The 15,021-nt window shown below is 44.4% G+C and overlaps 1 protein-coding gene across 5 annotated transcripts in view; it reads right to left on the bottom strand.

The window, feature by feature from the left end:
- The window catches only part of ULK4 (unc-51 like kinase 4), a 597,001-nt gene that overhangs the window by 558,750 nt on the left and 23,230 nt on the right, over positions 1-15,021 (bottom strand). For all 5 annotated transcript variants that reach the window (XM_062200117.1, XM_062200120.1, XM_062200121.1 and 2 more), the window contains exons 4-8: positions 13,685-13,824; positions 9,184-9,346; positions 4,994-5,095; positions 3,742-3,825; positions 2,048-2,123 (exon numbers count right to left, since the gene is read on the bottom strand). In XM_062200117.1, coding sequence (XP_062056101.1) covers positions 2,048-2,123; positions 3,742-3,825; positions 4,994-5,095; positions 9,184-9,346; positions 13,685-13,824 — 565 coding nt within the window. The remainder of the gene's footprint in view (positions 1-2,047; positions 2,124-3,741; positions 3,826-4,993; positions 5,096-9,183; positions 9,347-13,684; positions 13,825-15,021) is intronic.

Here is a 15,021-nt window from a genome sequence, read left to right as displayed (position 1 = left end):
CCTTGGAAAATTTCCAAGACCTGTCAGCTGTATGTAAGATTTTGTAGTTTATAAGTATCTCCATTAAGTGAGGCAGAGATGCTAACGCTGAAGTTGTATTTTGCCATTTCATTAACCTCTTTTAGTACAATCAGAGGAAATTATTCTCCAGTCTTAAATGGTGTAAAATCCAACAGTCCTGACAACTAAGCACCAGAAGTCTTGGGCTTCACAGGCCATAGCACTGGATGAAAACACTTAGGTTCTGCAAACTATTGCTATACATATGTTTATAGATGAATAGATACATCTTAGATATGTATTTTACATATATTAATATCTAACTTATGTATATGAAATAGAAATTACCTTGATCAATAGTAAAACAAACAAAAGTCAATTGGCAACCACAAATAATATCTCATACTACAAACATCAACGTGTTCATGTTAGATATTAACAATTTATAATTCTGGCACCTTTTTCGTCCTCAGAGTTAGGAGTGTTTGAATCACCCTGACTGGAGGACACATTTCATTTTTGCAACTTCACTTTGTGAACTCTATTCAGACAAAAACGAGACTTGATCAGTCTCCTGGCTGTGAGTCAGTCCTCTGTTGAGGAGTCAACATAATGTTACCAGATTCCGGTGACACTAAGCTTTATCTAAAACCCAGGCTCACTTGCAAAGCATGAATTTTCACTACTACCAGAGTATACATGCTCACCAGATTGGTGAGCCTCACTAAAATTTAAAAGCAAAAAAGAAAAATGTATTTGGTTTTCAAGATTTCTGTACTAAATACAAATTACCTTGATCAAAAGTAAAACCTGAACATGAGAAGAATTGGTAACCACATGTAATATTCCTTCTACACAAAGGGATCTTATTACTTCACTAGAAGAGAAATTAAGATGACCAATAGAGCAGTTAAAATTTATTTCCCACACATCAGATTGGCAAAAATGTGAAAGGTCACAAAGCCTATGGGAGGTGAGGATGGGAGTGGAGCAGCTTTCTAGGATTTATTTGCTACAGGTGCAAATCAGCCTGTGTCCCTGGACTGTGGTCAATGTATCAAATTGTCCAATACTCTTAGCCTATGGCCAGTTTCTCAAGGGACAGCCCCCAACCAAAAACACACTTCACAAAGAAGATATTTAATACAGCAAGGTATTTCATACTCCAGGAAGCATTCTAAACCTTTATTTATATTATATATGATTGCATATACATCCTACATTAATCTATATCAATACAAAAAATTCATAATATAGGACAAGAAAAGTAGCTTATGGAGCGATTCCAGTTAAGCAAAAAAAAAAAAAAAATACATTACAGAGATAGAAATGTAGGCATATGTGATTATACAATCCTAAATAAATTAGTTTTACTTACAGTCCATTAAAAGTTGCTTGAAAGTTATTTATCAAAATAACACCAATGGCAAAAAGTACTCTAAAGGAAGCAAAGGAAGTTGGCCCTACAGCTTACATGAGAATCAGCATTTGCTTCTGCAGCACTTTTCCTATACTATTTAATAAAGGTAGACAAAGGATTATTTTATAGCTACACTCAATTTTATACTCTGAAAGCAAGAGACCCGAATACTTACCTGAACTCTCCTCCCCTCCTGGCTCCTGTACCCCCAGATATGTGCTGGCAGAACTCGAACTGGAAACTCAATGCCTCTGCCTCCCAAGCTAAGGGCTCCCATTTCCCTCTTCTTCACCTCCGCCTCCCCTCCCCTCCCCCGTGCCCTCACAACAACTTTAACTTCCTGACATCGATGCAATCCAGCAAACTCACCGTGTGTCCACCGTCCCATTACTGGGCATCCCCATGACAATCTAAAGGCATGACACTGAAATACCATTAACATCTAGTAACTTAACCATCTTGAGAACAGCCTGCCTAATTCAGAAGTCTAAACCCATGTTAGCCTGAAATATATGATGGAAAGAAACACGTTTCGGATTTGGAAGGTACAAGAAAACCTGTCAACCTACTGAGCCACTACTTAGTACAGGAAAAGAGAATCCAGTCATGTTAAAATGGCATACGTACCTTTTCTGTGGATCTTTTTGAAGTAACCCATCAAGCAAGTTAACAAAATCTGAAGACGCTTTAGGAAAAGAAGCATCTATAAACAAATTAATTTCCAAAATGGAAAAAAAAAAAGTTAAGTAGATGAACACATAATTCAATCAACTTTATCTCACTATCCTAAATCAATACTCAGTTAGTGCTTTAGGCTCCTAAGTTGTTTTTAATCATATACTGCATCCAGTAACAATCAGAGCCTCTGTTTGGTGGGGCAAGAAGGCTGGGCACAAAACCAAAGATAAAAACAGTTTTTCCAACATCACAAAAATTTTTTTAAAAATGCAAACTTTCAAAACTAAGTCTTAACTAACATCTTTATGGAACAATCCCAATAAGGACCACCAGCCTGAGAAACTCATACCCTTGTCTCCAGCCATGAACTACACGTCTTTTTCTCAGAAACCTTCCTAACTTGATCAACTTTATGGGGCACTTAAGATTATAATACTTGTAATCCTTTAACTTTGAAGATTTTTTTAAAAAGATGTATTTATTTAGTTTACCAGCTACACCACAGCACTGGCCCCTACTTGGAAGATTTAAGATTTAACAGGCAAATAATAAACATGCAACCATTCATCTTATAACTTTTTATCTTTTTAAATTAGATCAGAGGCCGGCACCGCAGCTCACTAGGCTAATCCTCCGCCTTGCGGCGCCGGCACACCGGGTTCTAGTCCCAGTTGGGGCACCGGGTTCTGTCCCGGTTGCTCCTCTTCCAGGCCAGCTCTCTGCTGTGGTCCGGGAGGGCAGTGGAGGATGGCCCAAGTCCTTGGGCCCTGAACCCACATGGGAGACCAGGAGAAGCACCTGGCTCCTGCCTTCGGATCAGTGCAGTGTGCCGGCCACAGTGACCATTGGAGGGTGAACCAACGGCAAAGGAAGACCTTTCTCTCTCTCTCACTGTCCACTCTGCCTGTCAAAAATAAATAAATAAGTAAATAAATAAATAAATAAGATCAGCATGTCATAGTCAATTCATCTGAGCACAGTTAAAAGAAGTGGCCATAAACACAATGACCAGTGACAACAGCCAAGCATGCTTGGGACAAAGCAATCACAGTAGCAGCACCACGGGTTACTACAGTCACAATCTTAAAATCCCTGTGAAAACTACAGGGTGACCTCCAGTGATACCCCGACCAAACTCAGCATCTTCATTTTCCAATTTCCCCTCCATGCACAGAAAGCTTTAACTTATGGAAGAAAACAAGAATTAACACTAAGAGTATTTAAAATAAAAAAAATCGTGGCCAGTGCTGTGGTGTAGCAGGTAAAGCCACCACCTGCCACGCCAGCAACCTATATGGGCGCCGGTTCAAGTCCCGGCTGCTCCACTTCCCATCCACCTCTCTGCTGTGGCCTGGGAAAGCAGTGGAAGATGGCCCTGCACACATGTGGGAGACCCAGAAGAAGCTCCTGGCTCCAGGTCAGCGCAGCTTCAGCCATTATGGCCATTTGGGGAATGAACCAGCAGATTCAAGACTTCTTTCTCTCTCAGCTTGTGCCTCTCTGTAACTCTACTTTCAAATAAATAAATCTTTAAAGGATACAATTCACAGTGATTACAAATCTGTAAAAAACAAACTTTGGATAAAGTTGTACCTTTGGTCAGTATAAACTAAATTATCTGCACTTATTCTAAGAAATCTTACCTTTTGGAACAGGTGGCAAAGGATCTTCATAAAGAATATTTTCAATCAACTTTGAATCACTTTCTGAGAAGAATGGAGGTCTTCCTGAAATCACATTAAATCATGTACACTCAGTATTTTGCTCTCACCAATAATTCTAAAGTAATCTCAACTACAGACATTTCAGAATTACACAAATTTCAGGAGAGAAATAGACAGTAATAATTATTGAATGCTTTATATGCCAAATACATTGTCTATATATTTTGATATTTCACTTATTCAAAATGTATCAAATATACAGATTAGCAACCCTGGTGGAGAGATTCCCTGGACCACTCAGTACATCGAAGTAATTTACACAAGGCACCTGTACAAAAGATCCTGCTAAGAAGCACAATTTATAGCATTCCAGATCATCATGAAAAATGAGATGTATGTACCAAAGACCCCAGGACAATATACTGTGCATGGATGCCCAGGTATGTACTCACAATCAATATATATAAAAATTTAGGGGTAGGTGTTTGCTGCAGCAGCTAACACTGCTCAGGATGCCTGGGCCCACATCCAAGTGCCTGGGTCTGAGTGCCTTCTCCACTTCCAATTCAGCTTCTTGCCTATATGCACACTGGGCGGCAGTGGGTGACAGCTGAAGCACTCGGGTACCTGCCACCCACATGGGAGATCCAGACCAAGCTCTGGGCTCCTGGCTTCATCTGCCCCAGCCATTTGGGGAATGCATCAGTAGATGGAAAACTTCTGTGTCCTTCCGCCTTTCAAATTAATTTTTTTTAATTTAGCAAAAGCTGTTTTTCAACATCTTATAGGCAAAATACTTGCAAATTACAGACTTCACCCTGGGTTTTTTTTTTTTTTGCTTTGTTTTTTAATTTTGTTCTGCCTAGCTCTGATTTCCAACTGAAACAGAAAGGGGCCGGCACCATGGCTCACTAGGCTAATCCTCCGCCTGCGGCGCTGGCACCCCGGGTTCTAGTCCTGTTTGGGGCTCCGGATTCTGTCCTGGGTGCCCGGATTATGTCCAATCCAGCTCTCTGCTGTGGCCTGGGAGGGCAGTGGAGGATGGCCCAAGTGCTTGGGCCCTGCACCCGCATGGGAGACCAGGAGGAAGCACCTGGCTCCTGGCTTCGGATCGGCGCAGCACGCCAGCCATAGCGGCCATCTGGGGGGTAAACCAACGGAAAAAGACCTTTCTCTCTGTCTCTCTCTAACTCTGCCTGTCAAAAAGAAAAAAGAAACAGAAAGGGATCACCTGAAAACATTTCATAAAGTAGACAGCCCAAAGACCAGAGGTCACTGGCGATGGAGTAATCAGTGCCCTTCACGATTTCCGGTGCTGTATATATCGGAGATCCTAAAATAGTAAGAAACAACTCTGTTAGACCTTTGTATTTCTCCCAACACAAACCCATCTGCAAAACACCAGGTGAAAAAAGCATACACATCAATCAACCTTCACACATAATTGACTGTTTCAAATGTTTTCTCAGTGCTAGTTCAGATTTTTTGCAAAGGATAGGAACAAACAGATTTGGGAAATATACCTGGGTGAGAGGTGGGGCACATTCTACTCTTTTTTAAAATTGACAGTTTAAATAGTCTGAAGAACCTTCCATTACAGTGTTCCAACTTAACTATGTTAATTTATGCATAGGCAATTGGCCTAGAGGTTAAGCTATCAGTTGTGAGGCCTGTATCCTGCACCACAGGGCCTGGGTTCAATGCCCAGCTGTGGCTCCTGATTTCAGTTTCCTGCTAATACAGACCGTGGCAGACGGTGGTGATGGCTTCGATGATTGGGTCCCTGGCCAACATGTGGGAGACCGAGATTGAGCTCCTAGCTCTTAGCTGCAGCCCAGCCCCAGCTGTTGTGGGCACTGGGGCAGTACACAGTGGATGTCAATTCTCTCTATGCCTCTCAAATATAATAAACACATTATTTTAAAAATTTAAACAGTGTCAACAATCCCAAAATCCCACTGATTTACTACAGGTTTATTTATTACTCAAACTTCACATCCATCCTAGGTAGGCCTAGGAGCTCCGATTCCCATAAGTAATTCAAAGATGCAGGCTGACAGAGCCTTTGTCCCAATTCCTGCTTCCTCAATCCAGGAGGCAGCAAGAACGGAGCCATTTGCAGATCAGCTCCTCCAAGTCCTACCTCAGAGCAACTCCCAGCACTCATGGGGCCGGCGTTTCGGTACAGGGGTTTAGAGGCTCCGTGGGACACCTGCATCCCCTACCAGAGTGCCTGGATCTGAGCCCTGGCTCTGCTTCCAATTCTACTTCCTGCTGAAGCACGCTGGGAAGCAGCAGGTAATGGCTTAAGGACTTGGGTCCCTGCCATCTGCGTAGGAGACCTGGATTGGGTTTTGGACTCTTGGCTTCGGCCTGGCCCAATCCTGGCTATTGTGGGCATTTGAGGAATGAATCCACGGATGGATAACCTTTCTGTCTCTCTGCTTTTCCAATAAAATGGAAATTTAAAAAAATAAAGAGTACTCAGGTGTATCACACAGACATTACACAAAGTTTGGTATCACATAGATACCTTGTACTATGGAGCTACTAAGAGCCTTCATTCACTTATCAGAGCAGCTTAGAGGGGTACTGAACACCTGGTAAAACACACAGGTGGGCAGTTGTTGCGCACCCCCCAAGTCCAGGGTCTTCACCTCCCCCCAGTGGATACTCTGCCCGCTCTACCTCGAAATCTTCCAGTGAGAACATTCTCTCCGTGAAGTCATCACCAATCATTTGGACACAGAATTCCTCTAAGGTGTAAACCTTCCAGCAAACTATTTCCAGGGACCATTATGGCATCTGGCAATGTTGGGGGTCCATAGGTGTGGTTCCCAGACCTCCCAGGGAACACTCTGGCTGTGCTGCCACACTTATAGGTGTGTTCCCTTGTTCAACAAACAGTAACAGTACAGAGGGCCTATCCTTCTGTACCAGGTGCTAACGAAACAAAGAAAAATGAGGCCCAGGGGCTATCCAGGCACCCTGCCTAGCACTTAATGAGGGGCTGTGTTAATATTTGCTGAACATGAATGTCTATCCATCTTCTCCCACTTGAAATAAAAGCTCAACGATGACACAATTCATGCCTATTTATTCACATCCATATTTACAGCGTCTAAAATATGCGGACTCATTTATAAGTAAATGCGAAACAAATGAATACACTAATAAGCCAAAAAACATAGATCCCTACATTCATAATCAAATGGGGAAAAGACAAGAGAAAATAATTATGGTACGGTAAGAGCAATGAGAAATCCATGCACATGTGGGTCGGCACTGCCAGGATCCCACATGGTTGCTAACTCAAGTCCCAGCTGCTCCATTTCCAATCCAGCTCCCTGCTGACATATCTGGGACAGCAGTGGAGGGTGGCCCAAGTGCTTAGGCCCCTGTCACCCACATGAGAGACCCAGAGGAAACTCCTGGCTCCGGGCTTCAGCCCGGCCATTGCGGCCATTTGGGGAATGAACAGCAGATCAAAGATTCTCTCTGTCCCCTAAACATATACACACCACCACCACCACCACCACCACCACTACCACCATATAACTATGCCTTTCAGAATAAATAAAATCTTTAAAAAAACTATGCACACAAGAAATAATAATAGAGCTAGCCTCTAAGTATTCAGTCCAATAAAAGTCTTCCTCAAAGGAGCTGAGGCCAAGAAAGAAGAGCAGAAGGGGAAACAGGAGCAGGGGGCATGGGGGTGAGGAAGCACTTGACGTGGGAGGGAAACTGTCAACAAGAAGTGCGCTGCTTCATAAACCAAAAGGCATGGGTTCTGAGCAGTGAGAACTGTTCTTCTGAGTACTCCAAGAAGCCAACACCCAGACAGCATTCACCTTGCGAGGATTCTTTACAGGAAACACCTGCAGGGAAAAATGGGGCGAGCTGCTCAGAGAGCAAAGCATGTCCGACCCCGAAAAACAGAGAAGGGAAGGACGGTTAGGAAGACAACATGTGGTCCAAGAAAGGTTCTGCAAGGTCACGGAGAATCTTGAACCAACAGCAGCCATCCATGACATTAAAAGAAACAAAGGCAGAACTGGAATCCAGGCATGCTTATCAGAAGCTCTCTGAAATACGACCCGGATGTAGACCAGTCAAGATTGTTGTCTCTCTTGTTCATCAGTACTCACATCAGGACCACTGTTAGTTTCTCTAGGGCTATGCACTGCTATTGACCAGTTATGAACTCCATCCCAACACCCAGCGACTCTCATCTGTCAAAAGGCTAAGTGTTTAACTGGCTCATGTGCCTTGTTCATTGCCACATATAGACTGTAAATTCTCAAGGACTCCAGAAAAATAGAAGCGGTCTGACTTTGGACTTCTTCTATCACAGGGATGAGAGGGTGGGCCATCTACCATGTGGGTGATCCCTCAAGGTCAGGGCTTACCCTGTACTGCTCCATCCTTGGCCAGAGAGGCTAACTTGCCCCCCATCGTTGCCAAGACCCAGAAGTAGCCCAGTGTCACTGTGAGAACTTCTGACTTATTTGTCCACAACACAGGGATTATCTCAAACACGCAGTCCTGAAATATATCACTTCATTTTCTACAATAAAATCCTAAGTAATAATTCAGAACTTAATATCCGACTGACACAGCCCATGACAGTCATTTCCATAAAACGCCAGACATGCTGGGGGTGTTTAGGGTTCTAGACGTCATCTTCTTGGGGACCAAATTCTAGTGCACACAAAGCTGGCTCTCAATGCTAAACATCCTCTGGTCATACTGATGCTTAACCTACTGTTCCACATCTTTTTTCCTCATCCCTGTGCCACAGTGCCTACCAAGCCCAGGAAAGAATGCTACCCTCTTTCCAAAGTACCCCTCCCACCTGTGGGCAACCCACTTGACTGGCAGCATGGTGACCCCCTCAGAGCTTTGAAGGCCCTGAGCTCCCATGGAACTTAGGAAGCTAAGATCTTTACCACTTTCTGCCCCCCGAAAAGTATCATACATAGCACTTCAGACTCCCCTCAACTACAATTTTAGCTTCTGTGGCTCTATCTCATTGTCAAAACTACCCACGAGCAGTGCACCCTGGGAAGTTGTCTCAGCTGCAGAACAGGAGCCACTCAACAGCATCCAACAGACAACTACTAGTGTGTGCCAGGCACCGTTCTAAGTGCTGAAAACCCGGCTCCCTGGTTTCTAACGAGTGGTGACACAAAAAGCTAGGGACAAGATGGTGGCCTCCCTGTGGCTGACATGGTATTAGACCCACGTGGGAAACGTTAGGCCAGGGACAGTCATTCCTACATTTAGACTTCCGGTCATTATGATTTTCAGCACAGCATTTGATTGGCGAAATAGAAGACTGAAATCATCTCCTACACACAGGAGTTCGGCGGCCTCCCACTGGCCTTACGGTCTTTAAACTGCCCAGGGCCACCATACCTTTGATTCTGTTTTTCATGCTTTTCTTCAGCACATTTTCCCCACTATCACCTCCTCCTTCTTCTGCTGCAATCAAAGCAAAGAACTCTTCCAAGTTTTCACCTTCCACTTTGGCCAAGCAGAAGTTGCTGAACTTCAACGTGCCAGGTCCTTCCAACAGTATCTGTGAAAGATTAGAAAATAAACATCTTCCGAAGCAAATTCAGCTCAATTTAAACATTCATAAGTACCTCTTTTTTTTTTTTTTTTTTTTTTTTTTTTTTTTTTTTTGGACAGAGCAGATAGTGAGAGAGACAGAGAGAAAGGTCTTCCTCTTTGCCGCTGGTTCACCCTCCAATGTCCGCTGTGGCCAGCGCATCTCGCTGATCCAAAGGCAGGAGCCAGGTGCTTCTCCTGGTCTCCCATGTAGGTGCAGGGCCCAAGCACTTGGGCCATCCTCCACTGCCTCCTGGGCCATAGCAGAGAGCTGGCCTGGAAGAGGGGCAACCGGGACAGAATCCAGCACCCCAACCGGAACTAGAACCCGGTGTGCAGGCGCCACAAGACGGAAGATTAGCCTATTGAGCCATGGTGCCGGCCTATCTACCTCTTATAATTGCACTGAAGAACTTTTTAAATGTTCGTTTTCATCTATATGAAAGAGAGATAAATCCATTGATCAATCAATCGATCATCTATCTACCTATCTTCCATCCACTAATCACTCTTCAGATGTCCACAACATCCAGGACCAGGCTGTATCAGGCCAGAACCAGGAGCCAGGAACACCAAAATGGGTAGCAGGGACCCAAGCACTTAAGGCATAATCTGCTTCCTCCCAAGCTGCATTAGCAGGAGGCTGGGTCAGAAGCAGAGCAGCCAGGACTCAAATAGGCACTCTGATATGGGATGTAGGCAGCCCAACCAGTGGCTTAACCCACTGTGCCACGACTCCTGCTCTTACACTAAAATACTCATGAGCATCAACATTTTTGCTTCATCACAACTCAGAAAAATGCTTATTATTTTTTCAAAAAGCTAAAGAAAAATTTCAACATCTGTAACAGAATCAAAAATTAAGCTGCTTATTCCTAGACATATAATGAACACATCATCTAACTACATAGAGAAACATCAGACTTTCAGGAGAGATAAGGGATAATGAAGAATGAGCCCTTTGGTCATCTGTATCTGTCAAACAAATTGTAGATCAAAAATAATCACGGCCGGCGCCGCGGCTTACTAGGCTAATCCTCCGCCTTGCGGCGCCGGCACACCAGGTTCTAGTCCCGGTCAGGGCGCCGGATTCTATCCTGGTTGCCCTTCTTCCAGGCCAGCTCTCTGCTGTGGCCAGGGAGGGCAGTGGAGGATGGCCCAAGTCCTTGGGCCCTGCACCCCATGGGAGACCAGGAGAAGCACCTGGCTCCTGCCATCGGATCAGCGCGGTGCGCTGGCCGCAGCGCGCCTACCGCGGCGGCCATTGGAGGGTGAACCAACGGCAAAAAGGAAGACCTTTCTCTCTGTCTCTCTCACTGTCCATTCTGCCTGTCAAAAAATAAAAAAATAAAAAATAAATTAAAAAAATATTCAGAAAATAATTTGCACAAGACTTTATTCTCCATCATTATTCCCTTGGTACATTATATAACTACCATTTTCATAGCATTTACACCGTATTAGCCATTATAAGCAATCTGGACAGGATTTAAAATGTATGAGACGAGTGTATAGACCTGATGTAGATACTCTGCCATATTAAGCAAAGGACATATGTATTCTGATTCTGGTATCTGGGGTGGGGGTACTGGAACCAGTTCCCCACAGCTACTGATGGACAGCTATATACAGAAGAATTTATTCTCACCAATCGCTGGTGATATCTGAAAAAGGACTTGAAAACCCCCACATCCAAAGTGGTTTCGTAGCTGGGACAGAAAGCATAACATAGGACGAACACTAGGGTTTTGAGTTACAGAAGTGGATTTGAGCCGCAGCTCCAATTACTTGCTGGCTGACTCGGGAGAACTGACTTAACCTTTCTAATCCTCTTTTTTTTCACTTACAAAATGCAAATAATAATAATAATAATACCCAACTCTTCAGACTGTGCTAAGGATTCACTGAGGTTACCCATGTAAAAAGCTTGTAACAATGAACGGCATATGGTACGTGCTCAAGACTACTCGCACAATTTGTGATTGACAGTCAACTGTGCTTGAAACCATGCCAGGAAGCACTGTTCTAACAGTTCTATCATTTCCTCCAACATCACTAAGAACACTCCCCGGCAGCTGCAATGGGTCAGGTGACTTTTCTGTTTGGAAAACCAAGTTGAAGTCCATCTGTACCTTGCAGCCGCAGACACAGAAGATGTCTATCAGTCTGCAACAGTGCCTTTGAGACTTCTGAGTGCTAGAATCATCTAGATGGATCCGGTGAAGCACAGAGCTAGTCACCTCCCATTGCCCCCAGAGTCTTTGAAGGTGTCTGGGGCAGAGCCCAAGAGCCTGCCTTTTTAACAAGTCCCAGGTGATACCTGCCCAGCCCCCTTCCTTCTCTCTCTTTCCTAGCCCACTCTCCCTCAACAGTGTGTGCATGTGTGTTCTCCTCACCTGTTAAATAAATGTCATCACTTCGTACGCTCTGTTTGTGCCTGTACATAGAATGCTTCTCTAAGAAAGAGGCAACAGCCTGGATTAGGGATTTAGACCCAACCTAGCCCACAACAAAGGGACAAACTTGAGTTCCAGTGGCAGGGGCCAATTTTTGAAGGGTCAACTAGTAAATATTGCAGACGTTGCAAGCCATACACTCTTCTGCCCCATCTACTGCATTCTACAAACTGACTTCAAAAAACTGGCAGAAAAAGAATTAAAAGTTCATTTTGGTAGCCACCCCCCTCAAAAAACTAAAATTGTGCATAGCTTTTTCACAATACCTATTTTCCATGAACTTTTTATGAAAAAGACTATGCATGGATTTAAAATATTTTTACACCAAAATAAACTGATCTTTTAATTCTACTTTTCCACACACTTTTTGAGCTATCTGTGTACCGTTGTTGCACAAAAGCAGCCACTACAAGACCAAACGGGGCAGCTGTGCTGCAATACAACTTTATTCACATAAACCAGAATCCTGACGACAGCACGGGTTATTGCAAATCAGCCCGCATTTCTCAGATCACAATGGCTGGCAAGGAACCTCGTTAACAACTCTCATACAGACATCAACAAACTACATCCCAGTCACTGCCTGTTTTTTCACACCTGTGAGTTGTAAATGATGCTTTTTTCTATTTTTAAATGTTTAAAAAAATTAGACTGTATGTTAGCATGTAAATATATGGAATTCAAATTTCAGCATCCATAAATAGAGTTGTTAAAATCCAGTCACACCCATGCATTTCCACACTGTTCACAGTTTGCTTTCAGCAGGCTGGAGGCAGTTTGAGTGGCTACAAACTCTTGAAGTAGTTCAACCATGAACTTCTATTCACTACACAGGCTGTTTATGGAGTTTTCCTTTTTAAGTTGAACTATCTTCACATAGACATGGTCCTCAAACAGAAAGTTAAGGAGCAAGCATTTAGCCTAGGGATCCAGTCAGCCCATCCCCCATCAGAGTGCTCTGCGGTTTGGTACTCAGCTCTCAATTCTGACTCCAGTTTCCAGCTAACACAGAACTCCTGGTGATGGCTCAAGGGATCAGCTTCCTGCCACTCACGTAGCAGACTTGGACTCAATTCCCAACTCCCAGCTTTAGCCTGGCCCAGCCCCAGCCACCTGGAGAGTGAATCAGTAGATGACAACTCTGTCTGGCCCGCTCTTCAGTCCTTAAAAAATTCTTATTTTTCATTTTATTGGCATACATTAAAAGTTAAAAACTGACTAGTAATATGTGCAATTCCAAAAGTCCACACTTAAAAAGGCAATAGAGGTCACGATTGTGAGCAATGCAGAAGCTTAAATATCGCATCCTCACAACCACCCTGGAAGCTTCTATCTCCGTATCACAGAGAAACTAGGTGCCCAGGGGCAGGGCAACTCATCCAAGGATCACACAGCTTCCAAGGCTCAGTGTTAATGCCAACTCAGAAACTACACAGGCTACATGACCACTGCACTGACACACATTTAGTAATGGATGACGTTACCAAAGAAAATATGCAATCCGTAGTAGTAGGAACCACACATGTAGAGCCAACAATGCCAGCATCAAACGAAATAACAGTTCCTAAGTGCGCACCATGATTTCAGAGCTCAGAGAGTGTGGGCTCATCCTTCTTAGCAGCAGTAAGTAATTACTCAAAGAGCTCTGGAATAAGGGACAGCTCTGCATGCTCAAAGCTACTGAACTAGGTAGCTAAAGTATGTATTTGCAATTATTAAACCAAAGCGTCAACCTTAAGTTACAAGATTCTCTATACCAAAATTGTGTCTAACAATAAAAACACATCTGAGAGAAGACCACTCTCAGCTGAGACTCATGTAGCTAGGCAATCAAAACTTGCATGCATTACCTTCCCAGGAGAAATGTCACAGAACAGAATGCCCAGTTGATGAAGATGATGTAAGCCAGTAATCAGGTCAATTCCAAATTCTCTCACAACGTCTTCTGGAAGGTTTTCATCTTGAGCAATAACCGTTTCCAAAGAACCACCTGCAAGATGTTGAGTCAACTCACCCATTTCAACCCACCAGCACCACAGGGCCCCTCCAAGAGGATCCATGCTGGAAGAAACTGGGCATTAAAAACTGATCAATACGGTCAGTCCTGACGGTCTGGCAGTGGAAAGACACCTGTGAACCAACGACACAGTGGTCGAGCCCTGTAGCCGATCAGAACTCTGCTCTGTCTGGAAGAGCAGTTATGCGTCAGCAGACGCAAAGAAAGGATAACCACCCTAGATCCCTCAGGAAATAAACAGCTGCAAAAATGAGTGTTAAATATTCATCTAGGGGCCAGCGCTGTGGCTTAACAGGCTAATCCTCCACCTTGCAGCGCCGGCACACCGGGTTCTAGTCCCGGTTGGGGCACCGGATTCTGTCCCGGTTGCCCCTCTTCCAGGCCAGCTCTCTGCTATGGCCCGAGAAGGCAGTGGAGGATGGCCCAAGTGCTTGGGCCCTGCACCCGCATGGGAGACCAGGAGAAGCACCTGGCTCCTGGCTTCGGATCAGCGCGATGCGCCGTCCGCAGCGGCCATTGGAGGGTGAACCAACGGCAAAAAGTAAGACCCTTCTCTGTCTCTCTCTCTCACTATCCACTCTGCCTGTCAAAAAAAAAAAAAATATATATATATATATATATATCCATCTAGGACTGTGCACTTAAGTCAAACTATGCATTTAAGTCATATTATGCCAAGTGTAGTCTTGTTTACCCATATGCAAAGTCAAATCACATGGACTCAAAATCCTGCATGGCAGGGGCCAGCGCCGTGACTTAACAGGCTAATCCTCCGCCTTGTGGCACCAGCACACTGGGTTCTAGTCCCGGTCGGGGTGCCGGATTCTGTCCCGGTTGCCCCTCTTCCAGGCCAGCTCTCTGCTATGGCCCGGGAAGGCAGTGGAGGATGGCCCAAGTGCTTGGGCCCTGCACCCGCATGGGAGACCAGGAGAAGCACCTGGCTCCTGGGTTCGGATCAGCATGATGCGCCGTCCGCAGCGGCCATTGGAGGGTGAACCAACGGCAAAAAGGAAGACCTTTCTCTCTGTCTCTCTCTCTCTCACTGTCCACTCTGCCTGTCAAAAAAAAAAAAAAAATCCTGCATGGCAAAAAAAGACAAAGCCATTCCTTAATATGGAGACAGTCACAGCCCTTAGCATGCACCACTGATGAGATAAAAGGCAATGCCAT

The sequence above is a fragment of the Lepus europaeus genome, chromosome 9, assembly GCF_033115175.1.
Source record: "Lepus europaeus isolate LE1 chromosome 9, mLepTim1.pri, whole genome shotgun sequence".
NCBI classification, from domain to species: domain Eukaryota; kingdom Metazoa; phylum Chordata; class Mammalia; order Lagomorpha; family Leporidae; genus Lepus; species Lepus europaeus.
The sequence above is the reverse complement of the archived record's forward strand: the minus strand, read 5'-3'. Positions and strand labels throughout refer to the sequence as shown.